Below are 27585 nucleotides of genomic sequence, written 5' to 3'. Positions count from 1 at the left end.
TAATTTTTAACTGGAAAAAAAAAGACATTTGCCTTTGATCATTAAATTAATTGGGCTTCCCTGGTGGCTCAGATAGTAAAGAATCTGCCTGCAATGCAGGAGACATAAGTTTGATCCCTAGTTTGGCAAGATCCCTTGGAGAAGGAAATGGAATTCCACTCTAGTATTCTTGTCTGGAAAATCCTCAAAGACAAGGGTCTGACAAGCTACAGGCCCTGGAATCGCAAAGAGTTGGACCTGACAGAGCGACTTCAGATATGCAGATGACATGACACTTATGGCAGAAAGCAAAGAGGAACTAAAGAGCCTTTTGATGAAAGTGAAAGACGAGAGTGAAAAAGTTGGCTTAAAACTCAACATTCAGAAAATTAAGATCATGGCATCTGGTCCCATCATTTCATGGCAAATAGATGTGGCAACAGTGGAAATAGTGACAGGCTTTATATTTTGGGGCTCCAAAATCACTGCAGATGGTGACTGCAGCCATGAAATTAAAAGACACTTGCTCTTGGAAGAAAAGTTATGACCAACCTAGACAGCATATTAAAAAGAAGAGATGTTACTTTGCCAGCAAATATCCATCCAGTCAAACCTACAGTTTTTCTAGTAGTCATGTATGGATGTGAGAGTTTGGACTATAAAGAAAGCTGAGCACCTAAGAATTGATGCTTTTGAAGTGTGGTGTTGAAGACTCTTGAGAGTCCCTTGGACTGCAAGGAGATCAAACCAGTCCATTCTAAAGGCAACAAGCCCTGAATGTTCATTGGAAGGACTGATGTTGAAGCTTGAAACTCCAATACTTTGGCCACCTGATGTGAAGAACTGACCCATTTGAAAAGACCCTGATTCTGAAAAGATTGAAGGCAGGAGGTGAAGTGGATGACAGAGGATAAGATAGTTGGATGGTATCACTGACTCGATGGACATGAGTTTGAGTAAGCTGCAGGAGTTAGTGATGGCCAGGAAGGCCTGGCATGCTGCAGTCCATGGGGTTGCAAATATTCAGACACGACTGAGTGACTGAACTAACCGAGCGACTAAGCACATTAAGTGGATGATAGAGGCTATTCTGGTTAGAGCCAAGGCTAAGAATGTTTTCCTTATATCAGGAAGTTTCTTAGATGCTACCCTTCTTTGCATAAAGTAATGGTCCTTCAACAGGAAATCTAAATAAAATTAAGTCAAGCCTTCTGTTTTTTTAATAATATTGTTTACCAGTCATTTTTCACTGGGGTGGTAGCAATGAAACTCCTAGAGAGATATCAAGCACCTGAAAAAATCCTACCATAACTATTGATTCCTTTTCCCTTCTTATTTTTGTATCTGGCTTAATTTACAGAAAATGGCTAATTTATTCATTACTGTAGATAAGAACTATGTTATAGATAGAAGCTGAAGGTAAACAAAACATCAGTTTATTTTTGCCAAAGGGACATCATAGAAGAACTGACCAAAATTGATTAATATCTGCAGATAAGATCATGATATGGATGGATGTGAATGTCCTGATTTTGACAAATTTATTGAGGTTGTACTTTAGGAAGTTCACAATGAAGTATTTAGGAGTAAAGGGGCATGATATCTGCAATCTACCCTCAAGTGGTTTAGAAATAAGTATCTACTTACACAGAAGGTGATGGGGGAGAGTATGATAGAGCAAATATAGTAAAATATTAATTTTTAGGAAATCTGGCTTAAGGTACTGATTCCCAACCTTTTTGGCACCAGAGACCAGTTTCCTGGAAAACAATTTTTCCATGGACAGAGTGGGGTGGGATGGTTACTGGATGATTCAAGTGGATTCTGCTTATTGTGCACTTTATTTCTATTATTATTTCTTTGTGATATGTAATGAAATAATTATATAGCTCACCATAATGCAGCATCAGGGAGAACCCAGAGCTTGTTTTCCTGAGCTCAGGCAGTAATGAGAGTAATGCAGAGCTTCAAATAAATACAGATGAAACTCAGCTTACTTGTCTTTGCTTACCTCCTACTGTGCAGCCTGGTTCCTAACAGGCTACAGACCAGTACCAGTCCACGACCCTGGGGTTGGGGAGCCCTGGCTTAAAGTATATACACATACTGTGTACATTGGTACTATTTGCAAGACTTTCATACATGTGAACAAATTGAATTTTATGATAAAACTATACACACACACATATATATATATTTATATTTTTCATATATATACTCATATATAGAACTCCAGTAGGATAAATTGGAAGAGGAGAGACAAGTCCATTTACTCCAGGGAAGTACAGGAGTCAAGATAGTCTTCACAGAGGAAAAAAAAAATGTAAATGGAACTAGAAAAAACATTAAAAAATGCATGCCTAGAACAAAAAATTCAAAGTTTAGGGATATGTTGAAAAAGAAAATACTGGAGTGATACCAGGACCCAGGGAATGGAGGGACATATTTTTCAACTATTGTAAACAGAGTGAAGCACAATGGTATTTACCTCCTCCTCATGACAAGTCTTTAGTCAGTTGTATGACTGCAAGCAAAAAATTCCAAGACTTATGGTACTTTAATGTCAACAATCTGGCAATCAAGAATCTAAATAGGAAAAGACTAAGGATTCCTAAAACTTTTTTTTTTTTTTTTTGGTGGAATGTAGGGCAAGAAATTTTTAAATGCCACTTTATATTTTGGAATTATAATTGCAGATAATACAAATACTCATTTAAATCCAATGATGTAATTCTTTCACTATAATTCAGGCATTCACATGTGAAGAATTATATTTATTGACAATATTCCCTGCTCTTGTTAAAATTAAGCTTCTTAAAACAGATTGAATGAGGTTACTCTTCACTTTTAATATGTTTCCATTCACTAGCTCACTACCTACTACCAGTTGCTGGGCCTTCATTGCATGTTCAACCTGATATTCTTTTATCCTTAAACAAGATCCTTTTCCTTGTCTCAGTCTAGATGTCCTACTACCCAGGAAATTCAATTCCAATATATATATACGTGACCTTTATTTGATTTATTTCTATTTTTCAAAGTACATCTAAACTGTTTTGTCCAAAGGTTTCCTAAAATCCTTTAATCACCACTTCTTAACTCATTTCGTTATATAGTATCTTCTGCACTGAAATATACTGGTTGATCCATTAACCCTTTTTACAAATTGCTCAGTGGAAAGAGGTTGTTGAGCAACATGATATTCTGATTTAAATTAACATAGTTAAGTCAAATTCTCTTTTATTTTGGAATCTCAAAATAATTAAAGGAGGATTATTATATTTCATGGTATTCTTTATTTATAAACTTTATGACCAAGAACCTTAAAATCTTACACTAAGTGTGGAGTATGAATACCCAAAACAATTCAAAGGAAAAATCAGTAGCATGTGAGTACTTCTTAAATGTTAAATGTAGAAGATGAACCAAAGATGACACTTGAAAAAGTGTTAGAAACTAGTAAACTGAGGAAAATGGCAGTCCCATTAACAGAGCAAAAAAAAAATTAAGGAGAAAGAGTGGTTTGAGAATCAATGTTTTCATTGTTGGATGGTGGACATTTCCATTCATCAATAAACATTTGAGTGAATACAAGATGATAGAAGGCCCTGTCTGAAGTCTGAGAATCACAAATGTGAACATAGGCAAGATCCAAGGCATGTGTTCTCAGTCGTGTCCAGCATTTTGCGACCACATGGACTGTAGCCAGCCAGGCTCCTTCAGTCATGGAATTTCCCAGGCAAGCATACTGGAGTGGGTTGCCATTTCCTTCTCCAGGGAATCTTCCTGACCCAGGGAAGGAACCCACGTCTCTTGTACATCTTGCACTGGGAAGCGCATTCGTTACCAGCTGAGCCACCAGGAAAGCCCAAGACAAGGTGCAGGCCTTTATGAAATCCACACTTCTCCTAACAATTGCATTCACTTTAACAGAAAGATGCAAACAGGAAATTATAACTGATTCTCAGGAAGGCACTTTTGTAGAGTGAGGACAGAAACCAGACTGGACTCTGAATGAGAGAACAAGACAGAAGAAAGGATTACTTTATGAAAATATCTAAGCTTAGTTTGAAAAATAGGAGAAAATAGGATAAAATCACAGAGAGTAAAGCAATTTGGAATGTGCACCCGTGTGTGTATGTGTGTGTTTGAGTGTGTGTTTATTGTTGTTGCAGATGCTTATGGAATCATTGGTATCTTCCTCTAAGATGAAAAAGACTTGTGTAACATAAAAGGCAAAGACAAAGAGCCAGAAGAATGTTTGTCTAAGATGTTAGCAGGGGAAGTGATTTGCTTGAGAGCACACTCTTTAGAATCAGGAGTCAATGGGAGTTAGTGTGTAGTAACAGGAGGGATAAGATTTAGAAAAGCCAGTATGTTAGCATTTTATTTTCCCTTTTAAACTTTATGGTCTTAGTAAGTTAGGCAGTGTAAGGTGAAAAACACTCTCCTGTGTGTTTCTTCCACACAATACTTCACTTGTGGTCACCGAATGTGTGGGGATTTTCTCCACACCAAGCAATCTTGCAACACCAGTTGGGTGTCCTACGATGTAATTCAATTCTGACACTAAATACCTGGAGTTTGCATCAGATCTCACAGGTTAAGGGCTTTAGTCCCACAAGACCTCCCCAAACCCCCTTTCAGATACTAATCTCAAGTCTAAGTTTTATTGTGCTTTTGGCCCACCAGGTATAAATCAGAGGTTTCCATGGCCTGCTATTAATGTTCAATTAATTTACTAGAGCAGCTCACAGAACTTAGAAATACATTTTACCTACTATACTTTATTACATAAAAGAATGCAACTTGGGAACCACCAGATGAAGAGATGAACAGGGCAAGGTACTGAATTTCAAAATTCAGGGAACAAGGCAGAGAATTTCAAAATTTTCTCCAGACACATTACCTAACAACATATCTACCAGAAACTCTCTGAATCATGTCCTTTGAGTTTTTAAGGAGGCTTGATTACACAGGCATGATTGATTATCTAATTGACCAGTGATGACTAAACTCTATCTCTGGCCCTCCCTTGGTCTGTAACGGAGATAAAACCAGTCAATCCTAAAGGAAATCAACCCTGGATATTCATTGGAAGGACTGATGCTGAAGCTCCAATACCTTGGCCACCTGATGCGAAGAGCCAACTTATTGGAAAAGATCTCACTCCTAGGAAAGACTGAAGGCAAAAGAAGAGGGAGGCAGAGGATGAGATGGTTAGGCAGCATCACTGACTCAATGGATATGAATTTGAACAAACTCCGGGAGATGGTGGAGGACAGAGGAGCCCAGCATGTTACAATTCATAAAATGTGACAGTCCAAAGAGTTGGACATGACCTAGCAACTTAACAACAACAACAAGACTCTCCACCCTCCTCAGAGGCAAAGTTGAGGAGTGGAGAGGCTAAAAGTTCCAATTCTCTAATCACATGGTCACTTCCCCTGGCAAATAGCCACCATCCTTAGGGGCTTTCCAAAGTGAACTTCCAAACTTCACCTTATTAAGGTAAACTCAACTATGACTGAAAGGGGTTTTTAATGTATAACAAAATACTCTTTATTGCTCTTATCACTTAGGAAATTCCCTGAGTTTTAGGAGTTCTGTGCCACAAGTTGGGACCAAGACCAAATATATATTTCTTGCTATAAATCACAATGATTCAGAGGGAAAATCATCTGTGTAGAATGAGGGAGTGAGGGATAAGATTAAATTTGGGGAAGAGTGGAGATGATAAAGAAGATCTGTTGCAGAATACCCCTGAAAAACTCTGTGATAAATGACTGAGAAGCAAAGACTAAGTTTATTGTAGGTGGCACAGGTTATGGCAGATTTTCCTAGGAAAGTCCCCCTCTGTCTCAAAGACAGCATTTCTTTTTGTAGCTATATGGCATGAATTATAGAATGACAGAAAGAACATGAGAATGAAGTTGAAACTGGAGTTGGATTTGGGAGCCTTAAGTAGAAGTTTGACAACTTGATTAAAAAATTGAAAAAGCTTCTTGGATCTCAGTTTTTACAAAATGGGGGTAAGGTGGATCTCAAAACTTGAAAGCCAGTATATTCTCTTTAGTGTCCCCTCTTCTTGTCTGAGATTGTTACATGCTATAGGATAGTGGGGAAAGGGCAGGTTCTATGATGCAAGTTGAGAATAAATAGACAAATATTCCACTAGTGGAATGACTTTTCCAGAACTGAAAGGTAAATATACTCATTCAAAGAAGTAAACAAGAAGTAGCAATTTACCCCAAGGTATAACTTTACAGGTTTTCGTTCTGCAATCTGCAGTTCTTTCTGTACGTGTTTGAGTAATGGATTCATGGATATAATCTTTATGTAGAGACCATGCTTTTTATCTCACTGACATACTTTGTGAAAGTATTAAGAGCTGGGAACTAACATCCGAATTTACAACATAATCCTCTACAATTTAGAAGGTGCCTTATCGTGTGGTCATCACATGGCATTTACAATGTAATCAAGAGAAAAATCAACAAATTCAATCTCACAAAGTAAATGAAAAGGGACACATTCATGTTTCCCCTTTATAGCCATGTCAGATGGAGAGGATAGGAGGAATTTAAACACCAGGCACCATAGCTGTCATAGCCATATCTTTCTAGAGTTAGGGAGCTCATTTCTCAAGGCTACAAGTCCATTAACCTTCACAAGAGCAAAAATAAAGCAAAACAATGAAACACTCTGGAGAACTGGCATTGCTTCTAATCTTGCTTATATATCTCACCGTAGGGATTTAAAGATGGAACAAAGACCTCTTCTTCCCCAGGCACAAAAATGACACAGACTCCCTGAAATAAATATACAAAATGCCTCATGGTACATATTGTAGAAATATTTGTGATTTTTCTGAAAAATGAGAGTGGGGTTAGGAAAAGTAACTGATATCATCCCTGTTGAATCTTTGTCTTACCCAGTGATTTGTAACTGGGAGGGCCAAAGTATCAACCCCATTTATTTTTTAAAGTCTTGGTCTTCTCTTGGTTGCCACTTTACCTAGATTCATTCACTGTATATATCTGGAACTGTTAGTTTCCTGATAAATGCATTGTCAGGAAGCCAGAGGTCAATGATAAGATAGGAAGCAAGGAGAGCTTGCTTGTTTTTATACATTTCTGTTTGACTTGGGAGATAATTATAACGCAGATTGATGCTCCTATTTTAAACAAGGTAGTAAATCAGAGTAAAATATGGGATTCAGGAAAGCCATTTGCCACATAATTATAATTTCTTAAAATTCCTGCATTCATTGAATATGAGAAGCTGTAATCATGTGATACATAGCAACAACATTACTCATCTTTTTTTTTTTTCTCTCATGGAAGACAGTTAAATAAACTTAAGTTACAGTCTTTAAATATTATTAGTTACAAAGTTTAAATATCATTAACTGAAGCAAAACAAAAGCATATGTTGCTTGATCTGAGATGTACCTTCTAGTGGGAGAGATTACAGATTCAGTAAGGAAGATTAAAATAATGATTAAGTGTACTTCACTAAAAAGTCGTGTCTTTTCCACAAATAAACTTTATTTATTACCACGAGACAAATAGTATTATAAGAATTCCATCAATATAGGAGAACAGAAAAAATGTGGGAACAAAAGAGGGGTTTAGAATCAGAAAGAGACACATTTAAGCATGGACTCTGCCAGGGGTTATATTCAGAACACCTATCAACTGGCATGGCAGGGACATGGAGCCTTCAAGTTGGAAGAGTTCCAGCACGGGGATCTAGAGACCCCTGTGATGCAAGGATTTATCATTTTGGTTGCTGCATTAAGGGAGAGAAAGAAGGGGGACTGAGGTACTGATATAGAAATGCCTCTAATGCCAGGATTTATCCCTTCATTGCTAGATTATGGGGGAAAAATGGGGGACCTTATATATTGGGTTTAGGGGCCTTCTCAGGGTACTTGAGGAATTAACAAGTACAGTACATTTCTATGCTCACCTACAGAAGTAACTGTACTTGCTTTTAACCAGTGTGGAAATAAGTACACAATTTTACCCACCAGCAAAGTCATACTCGTGCATATTTGCTGGATATTAATCCTGATGATATACTACTTTTGTACTTTGGTAGTTTAACTAAATTCCCTGAGTCAGACAAGTGAAAGAAAGTGATGAGTTCCCCGGCTAGTTATCTGGCTGCTCTAAGACCTCTTCTAGCTGATAAAATGTAGTCATCTTTCCTTTCCCTTTCCTTCTGACATTCAGTATTCATATCTTCAAAGCAAAGAACAAATCTTTCTTGAGAGCTGGGGGACTTCCATAATTTAAACCAAATGCAGAAAAGAAGCTGAGTTTACATTCAATCCTAACTTCCAGCTCAGGGAGAGTGCCCCTGGGAACAGACATGAGGGTCTGTAGTTCTGGCTGAAGCATCCTCAGAGTGCCACCCTTTTTCTTCCTTTCCCCCTTTTTGGCTCCAGTGTTTCTTTGCTTGCATAAAAATTATACAATAATATCTCTGAATTGAATTGCTTGAAATGTATCTCTAATTATGCTATCTTATAGCAACAGTTATGCACAACAAATATCTATCAGCTTAATTTTGCACGAGCTTTGTTGATTTCATTTTATTCATTCATCCTAGTTATCATCTTTGAAAAACGATTGCCTTATTTTAAAAGGATATCACTGGTAAGTCTCTGTATACTCTACAAAAGTATCTCTTCTATATGTTTGAGAGAATCGCAACTAAAACCCCATCAACAGTTCTGGACACCAAACTGTTAAAAAAAACATAATAAAATCACAAAAAGAAGATTTAAAGAGTGATCGAAGATTTAAAGAGTGATTGAAGATTTAAAGAGTAAATTTACAGGATTTACTAACTGTAAAGAAAATAGAAATGTTGTGAATGTAAGGAAAAAGTGAGACCTTTGTGTGCTTAATTTTTCCATTCTACATTAAAGGCCTTTTGCTTACGATCGGGCAGTATAGCTTTTCTTTTTGATTAGGAAAAGAATGTCAGAGGAAAATATAGTTGGTGAAATCACCAAGAAAATATATACCTGGAAATTTTTTATATCAGTGATTAAAACTGTTTTCCAGCAAGATCTCTTTTTAAAAGTTTCTCCTCAAATTCCATATTTTTAATTTTAAGATACAAATTGTGCCTATTAAATAAAATGGATTTATTTTCTTCTTTTTAATTAATCAGAGAGTTTTAACTGTCTGAACTATACTACTCAGAGATTCTGGGAAGCACAAAATAACTGATCAACTATACAAAGATCTGATAAAACTATAACTAAGGTAAAGATATTTATAGCTTTAAATATCCTGTATATGCTTTTCCAAGCTTGAGCCAATGTTCTGTTTAATTCTTGAAAATAGGGAAATGTTGCAAGGAGCCCCACAAGTACTATCTCCAGGGCCCCAAATATTTAAAAAGCTTTCAAATTGTTAAGCGATGGATTATACTAGTTTAAAATTATCTAACAAATGTGATTTATTTTCACTCTGAAGAATGAAATTGAGCTAGTTAATGGACCATCACTGTCCAAAAGTGATAGAAGAGAATATCCTTTTCACATTTTTTTTCGCCTGCCCTTTCTTCCACTCTTTTCTGTTGAAACTGTTACTTGGCTCTGAGATGGCAAAAGAGGAAGTGCCCAGCATGTACTCACCAGCCTGGTTAGTTGTGATGCTGACTGCCGCAAACTGTCTTGGTGGCGAGCTCAGCTCTGACACCCCGTTAATGGCATCGATCTCAAAGGTGTAGTTAGTGTGTGCCAGGAGGTCTGTCACTGTCACCGTGGTGTTGGTGAGTCCAAACTGTCGAGGGAGGAAGCGGACATTGGGACTGCACGGCTCACACTGTTTTACATTCCACCCACATTTTTTACATATGATGTTGAAGGTAACATCCTTCCGGCCTCCTGTGTCCAGGGGCCAACTCCAGTCCAGGATAACCGAGGTCTCGTTTATATTAGATATCACATTTCTCGGTGCAGACGGAGGTCCTGCAAAGTAGTTCAACAAAGATTAATGAGCCTCGCATTGGTTTTCTACTACAAGGGAAATAGATAATTTACAATGGAACTGAAAGAGGTAAATAACCATCTTGTCTTTTATTTTATACTTTTAATTCGTCCTTAGAGGATCGAGGAGATTATAGACACATGGATTCCAGAGGACTGTCCTCCCCAGTCTGTGAATGGGGGAGTTTGGACTCCAGGTTGAAGATGCATTCACGAAGTCCAAGGAAGGAATCTACCACTAAATTCAATGCCCTTGTGAATAGTTATGAAAACCTTAGAATTAGTTTTATAAATCTTAGTTCTTTTTCCCTGTGACCTATGACCAACACATAACAAGAGGGAATAGAAAAGTAAAAACACAAATCCCATGCCTATAACCTCCCCTACCCTGTCAAAATAATGCAAGATCTAAAACAAGATATAGATTTTTTTTTTCTTTCTAGGGGTCCTGTTGTAGGAAGTGATTTAAAAACTAATTCATTCTGTGTGATAAATGTTGCATTTGTGGTGAGCCAAGCATGGAGAGTGAAGCAGAGAAAGCTTTTAATTTGCACATGGATAACAGAAGGAAATGGGCCAAATGCTAAAAACAAAAAATACAGTAACAAGAAGAAAAAAGTAAATAAAGCAAACATGGAGGCATGGGTTGCAGCAAAACTACTCACGGGTACAAGCCATGGATGGAGGGTCTTTGTCTGCTCGGAAGTAATTATTTTCACACCTGCAGTTCACGGAACCTTCTTCGTGAGTGGAGCTGTGAGGCGGACACTTAGCACACTTCATGTTACCGTCTGAAGCCTTGTAGAAGCCCGGCTGACAAGCTATGAACAAAATGCCTCTTTTAAAATTGTGTGATAAATTGCAAAGTATATCCTTGAAAATACATCAAACAGATTTGAGGAGGCTAGGGCATGCATTTATCATGAATAAAATCCATTTTTTTTTTCTTCCCAGAAATCACAGAAGCAAATAATGTGGCCCAATATAGTTTCTCCATGTATATGTTTGTATTTGCACCAAGTGTTGGGGGGGGTGGGGGGAACCCACAAGAGTCAGATTATTTTGGCACTAGAGTGTGATGAAATTTCCAGTTCATGTTTTCACAGCTTTACTTGGCATTGGACCATTTGTGGAGAAAATAAAGCAAAGCCATGTCATCATGCAGCCATTTCCTTTTTAAACATGACGCAATGTGCACAGTCTCTACTCTGCAGCTAGCACTGTATTACATACCCACTTGTTTTCTAATCAGTTTATGTGTAAACAATTTTCTTCTCATGAATTGTAAACTGAAGGAAGAAATCATGGCTTTGTCTATATTTTAAGGTTCTTTATATATGGATCTCCTGAGCAATGACATTTTTGTTCTCTCTTGACAGTGTCATTCCTTAACTTCTCTGGTAATGGCCTAAGATAAAGATTTTAATATATTTCCTTATTTGTATCTCAAATACATAGAGAGGTATAATTTCTATTTAAACTAATATACATGTGAATATTTACTGGATTAAAGCTTTTTAAAATAATCATGTTATCTTTCTTCCTGGTAGTATCTCTGAATGATGTATCTTTCTTTCTTTTTTTTTTTTTTTTTTAGTTGAATGAATTGGTTACCAGATATTGATTTCAGCTGCCCATTTAGAATTCACCATCTATTTACAACTTTTACAGAAATGTCTCCATTATAGTATTTTCATTTAATCTGATATAAAATTTAAAATGTACTGTTTCATTTGGTCCATTTTCATAATTACAGTGAGAACTGAAATCATAGCGAAAATCTTAACAAAAATCCCTTGATATTTCTTTGAAGAAGAAATTCAGGATCTTTAGCTTTAATTTCTTCTAGATTATCTTTGGAAGGCAGTAATTTCTTAAGTCTCTAAAACTCAATTTCAAAGCTACACTGTTAAGATTTGATGGCTTAAAGCACTTAGAGAATAGACCCTATAGACTATTATTATGATTGAATTCCAAATTGTTAATATCAACTTCATATTGTGAATAAGAGGTTATTTACATTTAAATAAAACCTGTAAGAATAAATCTTAACTTTTATAATCACTAAATGCATATCGAAAGATAACGCACTGTATAATAGTGTATCTTCCTATTGAACACTTCTTGGGAGATAGCACTGCTGAGGAAAATACATTGACAAGGCAAAAAATTAGATTAACTTAAAATAATAGTCCTTGGGTAGAGAAAATCCCCTGGAGAGGAAATGGCAACCTACTCCAGTATTCTTGCTTGGAGAATCCCATGGACAGAGGAGCCTGGCGGGCTACAGTCCACGGGGTCAGACATGACTTAGCAATTAAACAACAAACAACAAAATGACAGTAATCATTAATCTAGTGTTACGGATTTCAAATTCCTACTAAGAATCATATTACATTAAATTGAATAACTTTTGGTTCTATATTGAGAGCCACTCAAATTCTATTGCCCTAACCAAACTTGAGTATGTGAAGTGAAAGTTGCTCAGTCGTGTCCAACCCTTTGCGATCCCATGGACTATACAGTCCATTGGATTCTCCAGGCCAGAATACTGGAGTGGGTAGCCTTTCCCTTCTCCAGGGGATCTTCCCAACCCAGGGATCAAACCCAGGTCTCCCACATTGCAGGCAGATTCTTTACCAGCTGAACCACAAAAGAAGCCATAACCAAACCTAGATTAGGATTTTAAACTTTGAACATTGTCCTTAAACACTGATTAGGAAGGTCCCCGCATATCTCGTGTCATATTGCCTCAGGGGGAAATGATATAAAGTCTAAACAAATTATGCATTTAACTTCTGGTTTCAATTTAGCTCATCACTGAGTGCCTTTGAATTTGCAAGAGGGCATTGCTGAGTCTCTAAAAGATTAAGTTGCAGTGTTCCAAGGTACTTTGTTATTTTGTTTGCTTGTAAATTTATCTCTTTGTTTTTGTTTGAGTCTTTTATGGTTTTTACAACATTTAGCATAAAGGTATTCACTAAACACTCAATCATTTTTTGTTAATATTATAAATGGCTATGTATATGATACTTAAAGAAAAGACAAGACAGTCATATAATCACTTGTTAGCTACAGCACCACAACACGGAATTTCTGGTAGTATTGAAAGTAGCTAGTTATTAAGCCTAAAAGTTAAGAATATAACTTGAGCTAATAACCAGACTTGATCTAATTTTGAGTAAATAATAACCTTGGAGATGAGAACAGTAAAAGTAGGGTAGGTAATATGTGTTAGTTGCTCAGTCACGTCTGACTCTTTGTGACCCCATGGACTGTAGCTCACCAGGTTCCTCTGTCCATGGAATTCTCCAGGCAAGAATCCTGGACTGGGGTGCCATTTCTTTGTCCAGGGGATATTCCCACCCCAGGGATGAAACCTAGGACTCTTGAATTGCAGGTAGATGCTTTACCATCTGAGCCAATGCAGTTTAATAAATATCTGTCAGTCATCAACTTTTGTCCGGGCTCCTTCTTAGTCTTGAAGATATTAATATCCCTAATTTTGTCCATCCCCAAAATGCCTTTGCTATGTGAAAGCAGGTAACAGAAATTTACAGAACACAGGCCACCTGGAGCAAGTATTTCATTCTGATTGAGCTGTTGGAAGAAATACACAGAAGAAATCCCATTTGAGAAAGATTATGAAAAGATAGTAGGAGTTGGCCTATAAGTAGCATGATTAAATGCTTTAATTTTTAAATACACAAATTGGATTAAATACACAAATGGATCAACATGAAAAGATAAACTCTTAAGTAGAGGAACATGGTGGGCACTGTTGGTTAGGTACCCAGTATCCCAATCCTGTTTCTGCTTGTTAATAGAATCCTGATTTTGTTCAGAACTGCATTCTGCCAAATACTCCCTAACTCAGATTTCATTGCAAATTGGGGTGGATGGCCAAAGTTATGGCCAAAAAGATGGCTAAAGAGATACAAACAGAAATCTAATGAAAGCTTTCAGTTTCTTTTCTAGCAAGATGATTCAGATGCACTGAAACCACTCAATCTACATTATTTTAGTTTTGATTATGGGCATAATGGTTACAGGAGACACTAAGTTATAGGCCAAGAAACTTAGGGAGATGTATACACTGCTTTTGCTGACCAAGCAAGCACCAACTCAAGATTTCTTATAATGTCTGAAAAGTAACACCCTGTTTGTTGTCACTATGGTCAAGTTTTCTTTTTCTTGCAGCAGAAAGCATAAGTAAATGATAAAAAAGACAAAGAGAATTCAGTTGAGATGTATTAATTACACAGAATCATAGCTTGCTGCTACTGCTGCTAGGTCACTTCAGTCATGTGACCCCATGGACGGCAGCCCACCAGGCTCCCCCAACCCTGGGATTCTCCAGGCAAGAACACTGGAGTGGGTTGCCATTTCCTTCTCCAATGCATGAAAGTGGAAAGTGAAAGTGAAGTCGCTCAGTCCTGTCTGATTCTTAACGACCTCATGGACTGCAGCCTACCAGGCTCCTCCGTCCATGGGATTTTCCAGGCAAGAGTATTGGAGTGGGGTTCCATTGCCTTCTCTGGAATCATAGCTTAATGGAACTAAAAAGATCCTAAGAAAGCACAATGGTCAGTCTCTGTGTTTTACATCTGAAAATCCAGGATATTTGGTGGCACAGTAAGGAACAGACTCTACTCTGCATCTTCTGGAACTTGGTAGCTATCTGGATTTAATAGGTGATAGGACTTAATCATCTATTTACAGGTATTCATTGAATGATAACTCTATCCTGAGTACAAAGATAGGTTCTACAGTAACAACCTAAATGTAGACACTTTTTCTCTTTATGAAGAACTTTCAAATGTACCATCTCAATTGAATCACACAACATTTCTATTGAAATAATCAAGGTAGATATTAATCTTATTTTACAGGATAAACAAATGAAGCGCAAACAGAAATAATAGCATGCCCAAAATATAAAAGAAATTCAATGATAGTCTGAACAAGCAAGAGAAATCTGCTTTTAATTTTATGTAAATCATTCATTAAAGCAAATTATTTTCTGATCAATTTAGGCTTGGTGGTATGACATTGGAGAACACTCATCTAAAAAATATAATGCAAAACATTTAGTTAAACAAATGCAAGTCTTTTGTCATATAGTGTTAGTAAGACCTCAGTTTAGCTGATGTTCTCTTGTTCTCCAGGATTTTCTATCTAATTGAAGTGTAACATTACTATGGGCAGATGAGCAATTGTGCTTTTGATGAAAGGGCAGATGTTGACTGCCAACTTTAAGAACATGGTGACCCACAATATGTGGGAGGCATACAATTAAATTTTCCTTTTCTTGATACAAACAGAATCTCTAAATCCTTCACTCAGGTTGTTCAGCAAATTTGAGAGTATGACTGAAAAGTTTATATTCACTAATAAAATTATTATACTGGTAAGAACCATTATCTTTAAATATATAAGGGGAAATTCTTTACATAGTATACTTACTTCAAACTTTTTCCCTCCCTTGTAACAAATCAACTTGTGCTTGAATACCAATCTTTCTAATAAACCTTCTTCATTCTTAAATCCTCATGGAAAAATTTGAAATTACCTCTAAAGGGGATGAATACTTATGTTTTATTATCTTTGCTTATGGTAGGGAAAACAATGATAGTAATTTAAAAGTATCTCCTTCTTTTCCTCGAATGTAAAATCGCTAATGCAATGATGTGCACATTTCTCCCACTATGTATTACTTTAGAAACTGAGAAGGTTCAGTATTCAAAAAAATAAAACCCAGGTAAGAAGTGGTGGTGATAGTTGTGGTTTAGTCACTAAGTTTTGTCTGATTCTTTGCAACCCCACAGACTGTAGCTCGCCAGGCTCCTCTGTCCATGGGATTTCCGAGGCAAGAATACAAGAGTGGGTTGCCATTTCCTTCTCCAGGGGATCTTCCTAATCCAGGAAAGAACCTGTGTCTCTTGCATCGCAGGCAGATTCCTTACCACTGAGCCACCACGTAGAAATAAGAAGTGGAAAGAAGAAAGTAGATATGTTAGTGTGTTTTATTTACCTTTCTTATTTAAAGGACATCTTGGTCAACTTATTACGTAATATCAAAGAACAGAGTACACACACTAATGGTAAATTATGGTAAAAAATTAATATGAATTCAGATTTATCCAACTTTAAGTTTTAAATTTAAAAAAGTAAAAAATAAAAACTTCTGTGGTATAGTTAAGGCCTTCTCTGTGTTGGCCAGCTACTAAAGTAACACTTAACTGAAGTGGAAATACACATATTCAAAGTCTGCTGCCAAAATGACAGAAACCTGATTTACATTTTTCCTCAGATAACCCAGTAGTACATGTTCTTGTTAGGCAAACACGGGTAAAATTATTCATAGATTTCTGCCTCAGGGTAGTAAAAAACCAAAGAGTGATTAAACAGTGTAAGATCTTTTAAGTTGAGGCAAACTGCTGACCTTCTTTTTTTCCTGTCCCAAAGATGTTTGATCTCCTTGTTGTAATGGAAATTTTTGAACTAGGTAATTGTGGGCAGGAACCCTTGGCTTTGATGAAGCAAAGTAGGATGATCCATGAAACTAAATTAATCATTAAAAATGGGAGGTAGCACCTCCTCAAATCCTACTGGATATCATGATGGATTTACCAGGAATCAGACTTGTTCACATAATGTTTGGATTTCATTTATTCACTTTCTAAAAACAAACATGTATTGATCTCCTAAGATGACCTAGACACTCTATTGTGTCCAGTCACAGTGATAAAATTCACAATCCTAGCTTTAAAAGGAGACCTATTAATTCCACGTGGCACTATTGTTTTAGAAACAGGTCTTCTCACTTGAGAATTAGAGTGTAAGTGCTAAGACACTTTGCAACACAACATTTTTAAGTTATTTTCACCAAGAAACTCCCTGATTTTATGCCTTTATATCCAAACACTTCAAGGTCTTTTCAGCAATCTTTCAGTAAGACCACTAGACTGGGAAAGAGGAAATGTAGGTTTTAATCTAGTCTTTTCTTTTCAATAGGTATTATCTCAAAGTTACCAACCAGGCATCTCCAATTTTGATGAGGTAGTTGGGATGGTCACTTCCTCTTCTAAAATAAGTTGGAAATTCCATCTTTAGTAATTTATTATCTGTTCCCATGTTAGACTCTGAGCAATATGTAGACAAGAGCGATTTACTACTCATTTTAAATGCCCAGTGTCTAGCGTATTGCCTATCTAGCTAGCATATAGCTGTATACGTATAGCATATACATATAGCTGTATACGTATAGCGTATAGTGTCTAGCTAGTGTATAGCTGTTGGTGAAATGCATTTTTAAGTAAATAATTAACTTGCAAACAATTGTCCTCTCTGGACTTCAATTTCTTTAATTATCAAATTATGGGTATTAACTATCTTCTAAAAACTCTTCAGGCAAGACACTTTACAAGGTTAATACTTCACATACCAAAATTTTTAGGATTCCTAGAACTTCCTAGGTAGAAAAAAAAAATAGAACAAAGTGAAAGAATTAATTCTTAGGTAGCTTAATAAGGATTCTGGGGCCCTCAAGGAACGGGCTCTGGAACGGGTCCAGGGCCAAGGGGTCTGGAACGGGCAGGGTTAATAAGGATTCTGGGGCCCTCAAGGAACGGGCTCTGGAACGGGTCCAGGGCCAAGGGGTCTAGGAGGAGAAAAGAACAAACTCTTTTTCTACGTTGCTTTGTCTTCGTCACATAAGAAGTTTTTTCTTAAACTCTGAGTTGTTATAACAGTCTTTAAGACTAACTTTCTTTAAGCCCAGACTAATGATTAGGCAACAAAACAACCGACTTGCTCAAGGGTATGTTTTTCTTTAAGCTCTGTTCAGTTCAATTGCTCAGTTGTGTCAAACTCTGTGCGACCCCATAGATTTCAGCACGCCAGGCTTCCCTGTCCATCACCAACTCGCAGAGCTTACTAAAACTCATGTCCATTGAATTGGAGATACCACCCAACCATCTCATCCTGTCATCCCCTTCTGCTGCCTTCAATCTTTCCCAGCATCAGAGTCTTTACCAATGAGTCAGTTCTTCCCATAAGATGGCCAAAGTATTGGACTTTCAGCTTCAGCAACAGTCCTTCCAGTGAACATTCAGGACTGATTTCCTTTAGGATTGACTGGTTGGATTTCCATGCAGTCCAAGAGACTCTCAAGAATCTTCTCCAACACCACAGTTCAAAAGCATCAATTCTTTGGGGCTCTGCTTTCTTTATAGTCTAACTCTCACATCTATACACGACTAGTGGAAAAACTAGCTTTAACTAGATGGACCTTTGTTGGCAAAGTAATGTCTCTGCTTTATAATGTGCTGTCTAGGTTGGCCATAGCTTTTCTTCCAAGGAGCAGAGCAAGCAAGTGTCTTTTAATTTCATGGCTGCAGTCACCATCTGCAGTGATTTGGGAACCCCCCAAAATAATCTCTGTCACTCTTTCCATTGTTTCCCAATCTATTTGTCATGAAGTGATGGGATCAGATGCCATGATCTTAGTTCTCTTTTCGAATCCTGTGGCCACTGCTGAGTTTTCCAAATTTGATGACATATTGAGTGCAGCATGTTCACAGCATCATATTGTAGGATTCAAAATATGTCAACTGAAATTCCATCACCTCCACTAGCTTTGTTCATAGTGACGCTTCTTAAGACCCATTTGACTTCTGACTGCAGGATGTCTGGCTCTAGGTGAGTGATCACACCATCGTGATTATCTGGGTCATTAAGATCTTTTTTGTACAGTTCTTCTGTGTATTCTTGCCACCTCTTAATATCTTCTGCTTCTGTCAGGTCCATACTGTTTCTGTTCTTTATCATGCCCATCTTTTCATAAAAATTTCCCTTGGTATCTCTGATTTTCTTGAAGAGATCTCTAGTCTTTCCCATTCTACTATTTTCCTCTATTTCTTTGCATTGTTCACTGAGGAAGGCTTTTTTATCTCTCCTTGCTTTTCTTTGGTTGCATTCAAATGGGTACATCTTTCCTTTTCTCCTTTGCCTGTGGTTTCTTTTCTTTTCTCAGCTGTTTGTTAGGCCTTCTCAGACAACCATTTTGCCTTTTTGCATTTCTTTTTCTTGAGTATAGTCTTTATCACTGCTTCTTGTACAATGTCATGAATCTCCATCCATGGTTCTTCATGCACTATATCAGATCTAATCCCTTGAATCTATTTGTCACTTCCACTGTATAATTATAAGGGATTTGATTTAGGTCATATCTGAATGGTCTAGTGGTTTTCCCTACTTTCTTTAATTTAAGTCTGAATTTGGCAATAAGGAGTTCATGATCTGAGCCTCAGTTAGCTCCCAGTCTTGTTTTTTCTGACTCTATAGAGCTTCCCCATCTTCGGCTGCAAAGAATATAATCAATATGATTTTGGTATTGACCACCTGGTGATGTCCATGTGTAGAGTCTTCTCGTGTGTTGTTAGAAGAGGGTGTTTGCTATGACCAGTGTGTTCCTTGGCAAAACTCCTATAGCCTTTGTCCTGCTTCATTTTGTAGTCCAAGGCCAAATTTGCCTGTTACTCCAGGTATTTCTTGACTTCCTACTTTTGCATTCCAGTCCCCTATGATTAAAAGGACATCTTTTGGGGTGTTAGTTCTGGAAGGTCTTGTAGGTCTTCATAGAACCTTTCAACTTCAGCTTCTTCAGCATTACTGGTTAGGGCATAGATTTGCATTACTGTGATATTGAATGGTTTACCTTGGAAACGAACAAAGATCATTCTGTTGTTTTTGAGATTGCATCCAAGTACTGCATTGTGGACTCTTGTTTAAGCTCTGTACTAATGATTATATAATAACAATGCATCTTGCTACAGGACATGTTTCTCCTTCTTAACAAGAACCTTCTGACTAGTGTCACTCATCTCACATACTAGTAAAGTAATGCTCAAAATTCTCCAAGCCAGGCTTCAACAGTATATGAACTGTGAACTTCCAGATGTTCAAGCTTGTTTTAGAAAAGGCAGAGGAACCAGCGATCAAATTGCCAACATCTGCTGGATCATCTAAAAAGCAAGAGAGTTCCAGAAAAACATCTATTTCTGCTTTATTGACTATACCAAAGCCTTTGACTGTGTGGATCACCACAAACTGTGGAAAATTCTGAAAGAGAATGGGAATATCACAACACCTGACCTTCCCCCTGAGAAATCTGTATGCAGGTCAGGAAGCAACAGTTAGAACTGGACATGGAACAATAGACTGGTTCCATATAAGGAAAGGAGTACCTCAAGGCTGTATATTGTCACCCTGTTTGTTTAACTTATATGCAGAGTATATTATGAGAAATGCTGGGCTGAAGGAAGCACAAGTTGGCATCAAGATTGCCAGGAGAAATATAAATAACCTCAGATATGCAGATGATGCCACCCTTATGGCAGAAAGTGAAGAAGAACTAAAGAGTCTCTTGATGAAAGTGAAAGAGGAGAGTGAAAAAGTTGGCTTAAAGCTCAACATTCTGAAAACTAAGATCATGGCATCTGTTTCCATCACTTCATGGCAAATAGATGGGGAAACAGTGACAGACTTTATTTTTTGGGGCTCCAAAATCACTGCAGATGGTCACTGTAGCCCTGAAATTAAAAGATGCTTATACCTTGGAAGAAAAATTATGACCAACCTAGACAGCAAATTAAAAAGCAGAGACATTACTTTGGAAACAAGTGTCCATCTAGTCAAGGCTATGATTTTCCTAGTAGTTATGTGTAGTTGTGAGAGTTGGACCATAAAGAAAGTTAAGCACAGAAGAATTGATGCTTTTGAACTGTGGTGTTGGAGAAGACTCTTGAGAGTCCCTTGGACTGCAAGGAGATCCAACGAGTCCATCCTAAAGGACATCAGTCCTGAATATTCACTGGAAGGACTGATGCTGAAGCTAAAGCTCCACTCCTTTGGCCACCTGATGCAAAGAAGTGACTCATTTGAAAAGACCCTGATGCTGGCAAAGATTGAAGGCGGAAAGAGAAGGGAATGACAGGGTGAGATGGTTGGATGGGATTACCGACTCAATGGACATGAGTTTGAGTAAACTCCAGGAGTTGGTGATGGACAGGAAGGCCTGGCGTGTTGAAGTTCATGGGGTTGCAAAGAGTGGGACACAACTGAGCGACTGAAATGAACTGAACTGATTAATCTTTTCTTGAAACATATGTTGTGGGAATGGGTCTGATAAGACCTTTCTATTGTTAGTTCTAATCTTGTTAATTTAAGATGTATATTGTGAGTGGGTCTGGTAAAATTATGTAAGTTCTTAATTAGACTATCCAGTGGGGCATTCTCCATCCCCCTTCTGATATCTATGTCAGAAGCTCTCTCTGGTCCTTTTCCACTGTAATAAAACTTCTATCACACAAAAGCTCTGAGTGATTAAGCTTAGTCCCTGATCGCAAAGCTAAATCTTCTCTTCAGTCACTATAAGCTTTCAAAAAGTGTCTTCACTTTCATTCCTGCTTTAAGTATTAAAATTAGCTATTGAAATTACAAAATCACATAGGGCAACAAAATATAAAAGATAGAGGTTCTTTTCTGATTAAAAAAAAATACATTTGAATCAAGAAATGACAGGTTTTTGCCCTGAAAGTGTTTTATCTGTATCAGAGTATTATGTATTCAAAGCGCATGTGGATTTCATGATTGGATAGATTGAAAGATAAATTCACTGCCAAGCAAATAATTCCCTTTTATTGTATTTTAATCTTACTCAATAGCATAATAAAACTACATTTCATTATGCTCTTCCTCTTATGTATATTTTAGATTGAGTAGAATATTGAGAAGCTGGGAAATCTTATAGGAATACATTTAAAAATTAAAATATTGATATTAATTATTTTTAATTTTTTAAAATGTAAGAAGATGTGATTTTTTTTCTCTTTTAACAGTAAAGAAAACTAGCATGATACTGAAAATACAGTTTAAAAGAGATATTTTCTTTCTATTTGTCTGCAGTGAGGTTTTATTTGACTTTTTCTTGTTAATCTAGCTTTTAGTTCCTCTATTTTAAGTGCCCAGATAGTGAGAGTAAGCAAGTTTATTTGCCAAGCAAACCCCAAAACTTACTGGGAAAAAAAAAAAAAAACCAGGATGGGCCACAGTGAAACAAAAATGATGTTCTTGCCAAATGCTAATTTTCTATTGAGAAGTACTAAAAATATCAATATAATAATAAAAGGAAGCCAAAATAATACCAATTTGTAATAGATGAATTAGAAATATTTTGGAAATCTGCTGATTCTGTATTTTTAAAGAGATAACAATAAAAAAGGAACTGAATACTATGGGTCAGTAGTGGGGTAAAATAAACTACCAGCTTTGGAAAAGAATTTTAAAAAAGTGTGAAATAGGGAGTATTATGAGTACTAGCTATACAATGAATAATAATCATTAAAAAAACCTTCCAGATAGAATCTTGGCCTCATTCCCAAAGCACATAGCACACTTTCCCTCTAAGATGTAATTGATGGGTTTGAGTTATGCTGATACAGAGAATGGGTGAAGTTGCATAGTGAAAGGAAAACAAATGCATTTAGTAAACCATGGTGGCTACTGTTAAAAGAAAGTAGCTTTTCAATTGCAAAGTGAATTTTGTCTGCAGTTGACTAATGTGGTTGACTTTTAAGAGAAAACATGGTCCTAATTAAGGGTTAAAAGGCTCATTTCAATTTGAATTAACTTTAAATTAAAAAATAAAGCTGTTGGTAAATAGGGTCCTTTTAGTATTCAGACCTGAGCTCTGTACACACAGGACTATATTATCAATTCCCAGCCATAAACACAAACTAATGACCAGAACCAACACTGACTAAACAGATGATTTCCTGGCCTTGCAATTCCAGGCCTGACAGGGTCTATTTGCCAGTACAAGGTCAAAGCAACTGTTTATTCCCAAAATGAGCTGCACTCTACAATCTTACAGGAACTCTATTCTTTGCCATTTGAATAGAGGTACAATGCTTCAAGGCAAGGCGGAGGCATTTCAATACACTGGAAGTGGCTATGTTCAGTCATTAAACCCTGCAATGTGCAGCGTTTACAAAGTGATCAAGTGTTTCCTTCTTCTGTCCCCTCCACTGTTCAATAATAAAGCCTAAGGCAAAATGCCACCATACCATTAAACACAACAGAATCAATCACAATCTAGTGTGGCTCAGAGATGGCTTAGTAACAAGACTTTATTGTGTTTGTTGTTGTTCCATCAGATTTAGCCAGACAGGTGCCAGTAACACTGAAATATGTCCTAAATGCATGTAAACTACAAAGAGAATGCTAGGAGACTCTGGTCCTAAGGGAGCTGTGTTTTACCAGCTTTTCAGCTGTCTTCTACTTACAAGGAAGAACTGTGTGCTTTAGGAGTAGCACTAGTTGAGTTTTTCTTTCTTGTCAATGCCCAGAGAATGAGACCCACTAATAAAATGTACAAATTCATGGGAATATGTATGTTATGAGCAGGTACATTCTAAACACAGGGAGGGAGGGAGAGGGAAAGAGAGAGAGAGGAGACAGAGACCGATAGTGACAGAGGCAGAGAATGAAAGAGAAAATCACTTTTATGGGATGTTACTGTGGTGAAAGTAAAATGCACAAATCTATATTCAGAATACATTGAGAGACAGCTTGGAAAAGCTTTTCAGAGTAGTGCCATACATTTTCTTTAGAGCAGAACAGCATTGGAATGTCTAAGAAAACCATTCCTAGGAAAGGACTTTGGAGGAGATAAATCACTTCCTTGTCTAAATAAGCCCTACTATGGATTAGCATTTTCCAGGCTTCATTGGAATTACAGCCAGAGCTTGAAGAGGTCAGCAGTCCAATATCAACCTTTATAAGTCAATTTCAGAAGAACAGAATTGCCATCATAGATCTGTAGTCACCCAGATTAGGAGTTTGAGGTACAAGTCATGAAAACCGTTCAATTCTATTTCCAAAGATCTATTGTACAAGAACGTACATAGAACAACTAAGGCTTGTATATGTTTATCTACACAAAGATATATAAAAAAAAATTAGAAAGAATATAATGGCAAATTAGAAAGAACAAACTACTGCAAATTAGAAAGGTGGTTAAATCAGGTTATGTTTTTATAATTTCATATCGAAATTATGCTATTCTCATGTGTTTATGACACATTAAGCCTCAGATAGAGCCTCATAATATTTAATGGTAAAAAAAGCAGAATTATATAATATAGATGCAATCCTGCTTCTAATGTTTATATTTTATTAACATTATCACTTATCTAATGAAAAACTTGGAGAAGGCAATGGCATCCCACTCCAGTACTTTTGCCTGGAAAATCCCATGGATGGAGGAGCCTGGTAGGCTGCAGTCCATGGGGTCGCTAAGAGTCGCACACGACTGAGCGACTTCCCTTGTGCTTTTCACTTTCATGCATTGGAGAAGAAAATGGCAACCCACTCCAGTGTTTTTGCCTGGAGAGTCCCAGGGACAGGGGAGCCTGGTGGGCTGCTGTCTCTGGGGTCACACAGAGTCGGACACGACTGAAGTGACTTAGCAGTAGCAGTAGCAATGAAAAACTTAAAAATATTAAAGTCGTAGGATTATAAGCATTACACATTTACACACAAAACCCAAAACTTTTTAGTTAATGAACATATTGTGTGTGTATATTTTGACCTATAGGTGTATATCATGTAAAGTGCAAAGCTAAACATGTACTACATGTGAGACCTAAATCTACATATCTGTATTACTTTCTGCCACTCTTTTTGCTTTTGCCTGCACACACACACACATCCATACACACCTTACAGTTTTGATTAGCTCTTGCTTCTATTCTACTGATCAAGGAGTTTCATTTTCATTTTTTTTCCTTTCACTCTCTTAAATCAACCTAGGGGAAAATTATGGTTAACTGCAAATGTTGATAACCCCACTAATGTTAATTTCACACTTTTGATCTCAAGTAATATATCTCCACTTGGGAAAATTTACATAGAAAATAGCACAACTTAAAAAATCCAGGATTTAAATGAAAACCTATAAATGATGGGAAAAATTCTGTGAACACTGCAAGACACATTGCAAAAAATATTTACTCTCTTAGTTATATTGCTAATGACTCTCTCAAAGAAGACAGCCACCTAGAAATTTGAGGAATGATGACATTGTTGTATTTAATAAAAAGATCTTTAAATAGGCTTTATTTTTCAGGCAAATTTATTTTGAAATAATGTAATTTTCTATTCTGAGGAAATACCTCTGCAACTTTCAAACGTATTCCTTAACAATTCTTATAATATTTTTCTATTTCAGTTTTATTGTTTGAAATTTATGAAAATGACTACTTGATAATATTCTGGTTAGAAAGAAAATAAATTTTAAATAAGCCTATAATGTGTCATTTATACATTGAACATTCACTTTATGATCACAACATATTATCAACTAGGAGAAGTCTGCAATTTTAAAGCATTAAATATTGCTTTGATCTAGCTCATGACTAACAGCAATCTATAAGGTGATTTGGAAAAAATAAAATAAACAAATATAAATCTAGGGTCTTTTAAAATTTATTTTTATGCTTTTGGTAAATATTTGCTCCAAAATAGAAAGGGGATTTATAGTCAAACCATTCTGAAACTCACTTCCTCAATGTGTAAGGATGGATTTCAAATGAAAATATAGAAACTATTAAATTAGATGCTCACGGGATCAGCAAAATCATTAGCTGAATGGGTCTTCCAAAAAACCTGAAACCAATCACTGATTTTAAAACTATAAAAAGTGAAAGTGAAAGTGAAGTCACTCAGTCTTGTCTGACTCTTTGCGACTCCATGGACTGTAGCCTATCAGGCTTCTCAGTCCATGGAATTTTCCCGGCAAGATTACTGGAGTGGGTTGCCATTTCCTTCTCCTGGGGATCTTCCCAACCCAGGGATTGAACCCAGGTCTTCTGTATTGCAGGCAGACACTTGACTGTCTGAGCCACCAGGGAAGCCCATTAAAACTGTAAAGAAGACACAAACATTCATAATTGTATAGAATAGTTTGTTTATAAATTTGAGTTAATTTATAAGCATATTATAAAATTAATTCTATTCTATTCAGGAAAAATGTTTTTCCTATTTGCATAAGAATATGAAGTTTTTCAGAGAAAAACTTGTCTCTATAAAGTTTCAAATATCCAACTATTTACATTTGTATATCAAAAATACAAAATATCTCTTTATCCCCACCAATTAAGGTGGAAAGAAACTTCTCAAAGTAAATAGAGGAGTCTCATGGGCAGTTCCCACAAAAATAGACAGTAGTACTGAGTGGTGTTATGAAAATAAAATGCAACAGGCTTGACTACCTTAAAATGATTAATTTCTAAATATACAGATGGACAGTTTTTCATAGTTATGACAATTACCCTAGAATGTTGCATTCAACTTGGGAGACAGATGCATTGCAACAAAAGAACTGAAAAGGTTAAATCCATCTAAGAGGAGGAGAGAATTAAAGGGCAGAAAGAATGGGAGAAAACAGAGGAACTTTTAAAATACATTGCTTATAATTGGCAAACATAGATCACTCTTTTAATGCAAATAACTAGGAAACAAGAGTTTGGAATATAAGGAGGAAAAATGACAGTAGGAGAATGTTTGGTGTTTTTATCACTCCGGTCATTTCACAGGCTTCAGATTTGGTAGTCTGTACTCAGTGTGGCTACCCTTGGAGTAGCAGGAGAGGAGAGAGAGAGAGAGAGAAAGGATGGAGAGAGGAGGGAGAGGGAGGGAAAAAGGAATGAGTGTGTCTTTGTCTTAGAATAGCCACATCTAGTGTGTATGTCTGCAGGTGTGTGTTTCTCTAATTTAGACCACTGGATGCATTCTGCAAGTATTTCTTCAGGGCAGAGATCATGACAAATCCCATCTACTCTCTGGAATAGCTGTTTCAGTTCAGTCACTCGGTCGTGTCCGACTCTTTGCGACCCCATGGACTGCAGCACGCCAGGCCTCCCTGTCCATCACCAACTCCCAGAGTTTGCTCAAACTCACGTACGTTGAGTCGGACAGGAATAACTGTTTACCATTTTGTTAATTGACTTGGAAAATTCATTCAGGGTGATTGTTTGTCTTATACTCTGCAAAGTTAGGGGTTAGATCTTGTACGTGAGGTTAGAGAGGTGAGAGGCTGGGCAGGAAACGGGACATTGAGGCGTATCTTATCCTAGTAGCCTTTGAAAAGCCAGGCAGATTGCATTACCTGTTTGCATTACCTTCCCCAGATCTAATTACCTGAAGAGAACACCTCACCCCTAGGGGATATCATAAATACCATTTACTGAAAATCTCCTCCATGTCTAGCATGGCACTTGTGTTTCACGTCTGCACTCACAAAAATCATGTGAGCCAGGTATTATCTATTTTTCCTGAGGTGATGATTGAGGCTTGCTTATCCCACTATTTCAAATGTTGTAACCAGAAATTATACCCCAATCTGAGGGACTGCTAGACACGGATATATGTGTTTTTGTATCCATGGTCTTCTCATCCTGTATAGCTTAAAAGTGAATACAAATAAAAATCTGACAATGGATCCATCACCCTAAAATTAATATAGCAAA

The 27585-nt window shown here is 36.9% G+C and overlaps 1 protein-coding gene across 2 annotated transcripts in view; it reads right to left on the bottom strand.

The window, feature by feature from the left end:
• The window catches only part of EPHA3 (EPH receptor A3), a 412248-nt gene that overhangs the window by 131025 nt on the left and 253638 nt on the right, over nucleotides 1-27585 (bottom strand). For both annotated transcript variants that reach the window (XM_055567856.1, XM_055567857.1), the window contains exons 4-5: nucleotides 10657-10812; nucleotides 9638-9973 (exon numbers count right to left, since the gene is read on the bottom strand). In XM_055567856.1, coding sequence (XP_055423831.1) covers nucleotides 9638-9973; nucleotides 10657-10812 — 492 coding nt within the window. The remainder of the gene's footprint in view (nucleotides 1-9637; nucleotides 9974-10656; nucleotides 10813-27585) is intronic.

The sequence above is a fragment of the Bubalus kerabau genome, chromosome 2, assembly GCF_029407905.1.
Source record: "Bubalus kerabau isolate K-KA32 ecotype Philippines breed swamp buffalo chromosome 2, PCC_UOA_SB_1v2, whole genome shotgun sequence".
NCBI lineage: Eukaryota > Metazoa > Chordata > Mammalia > Artiodactyla > Bovidae > Bubalus > Bubalus kerabau.
The sequence above is the reverse complement of the archived record's forward strand: the minus strand, read 5'-3'. Positions and strand labels throughout refer to the sequence as shown.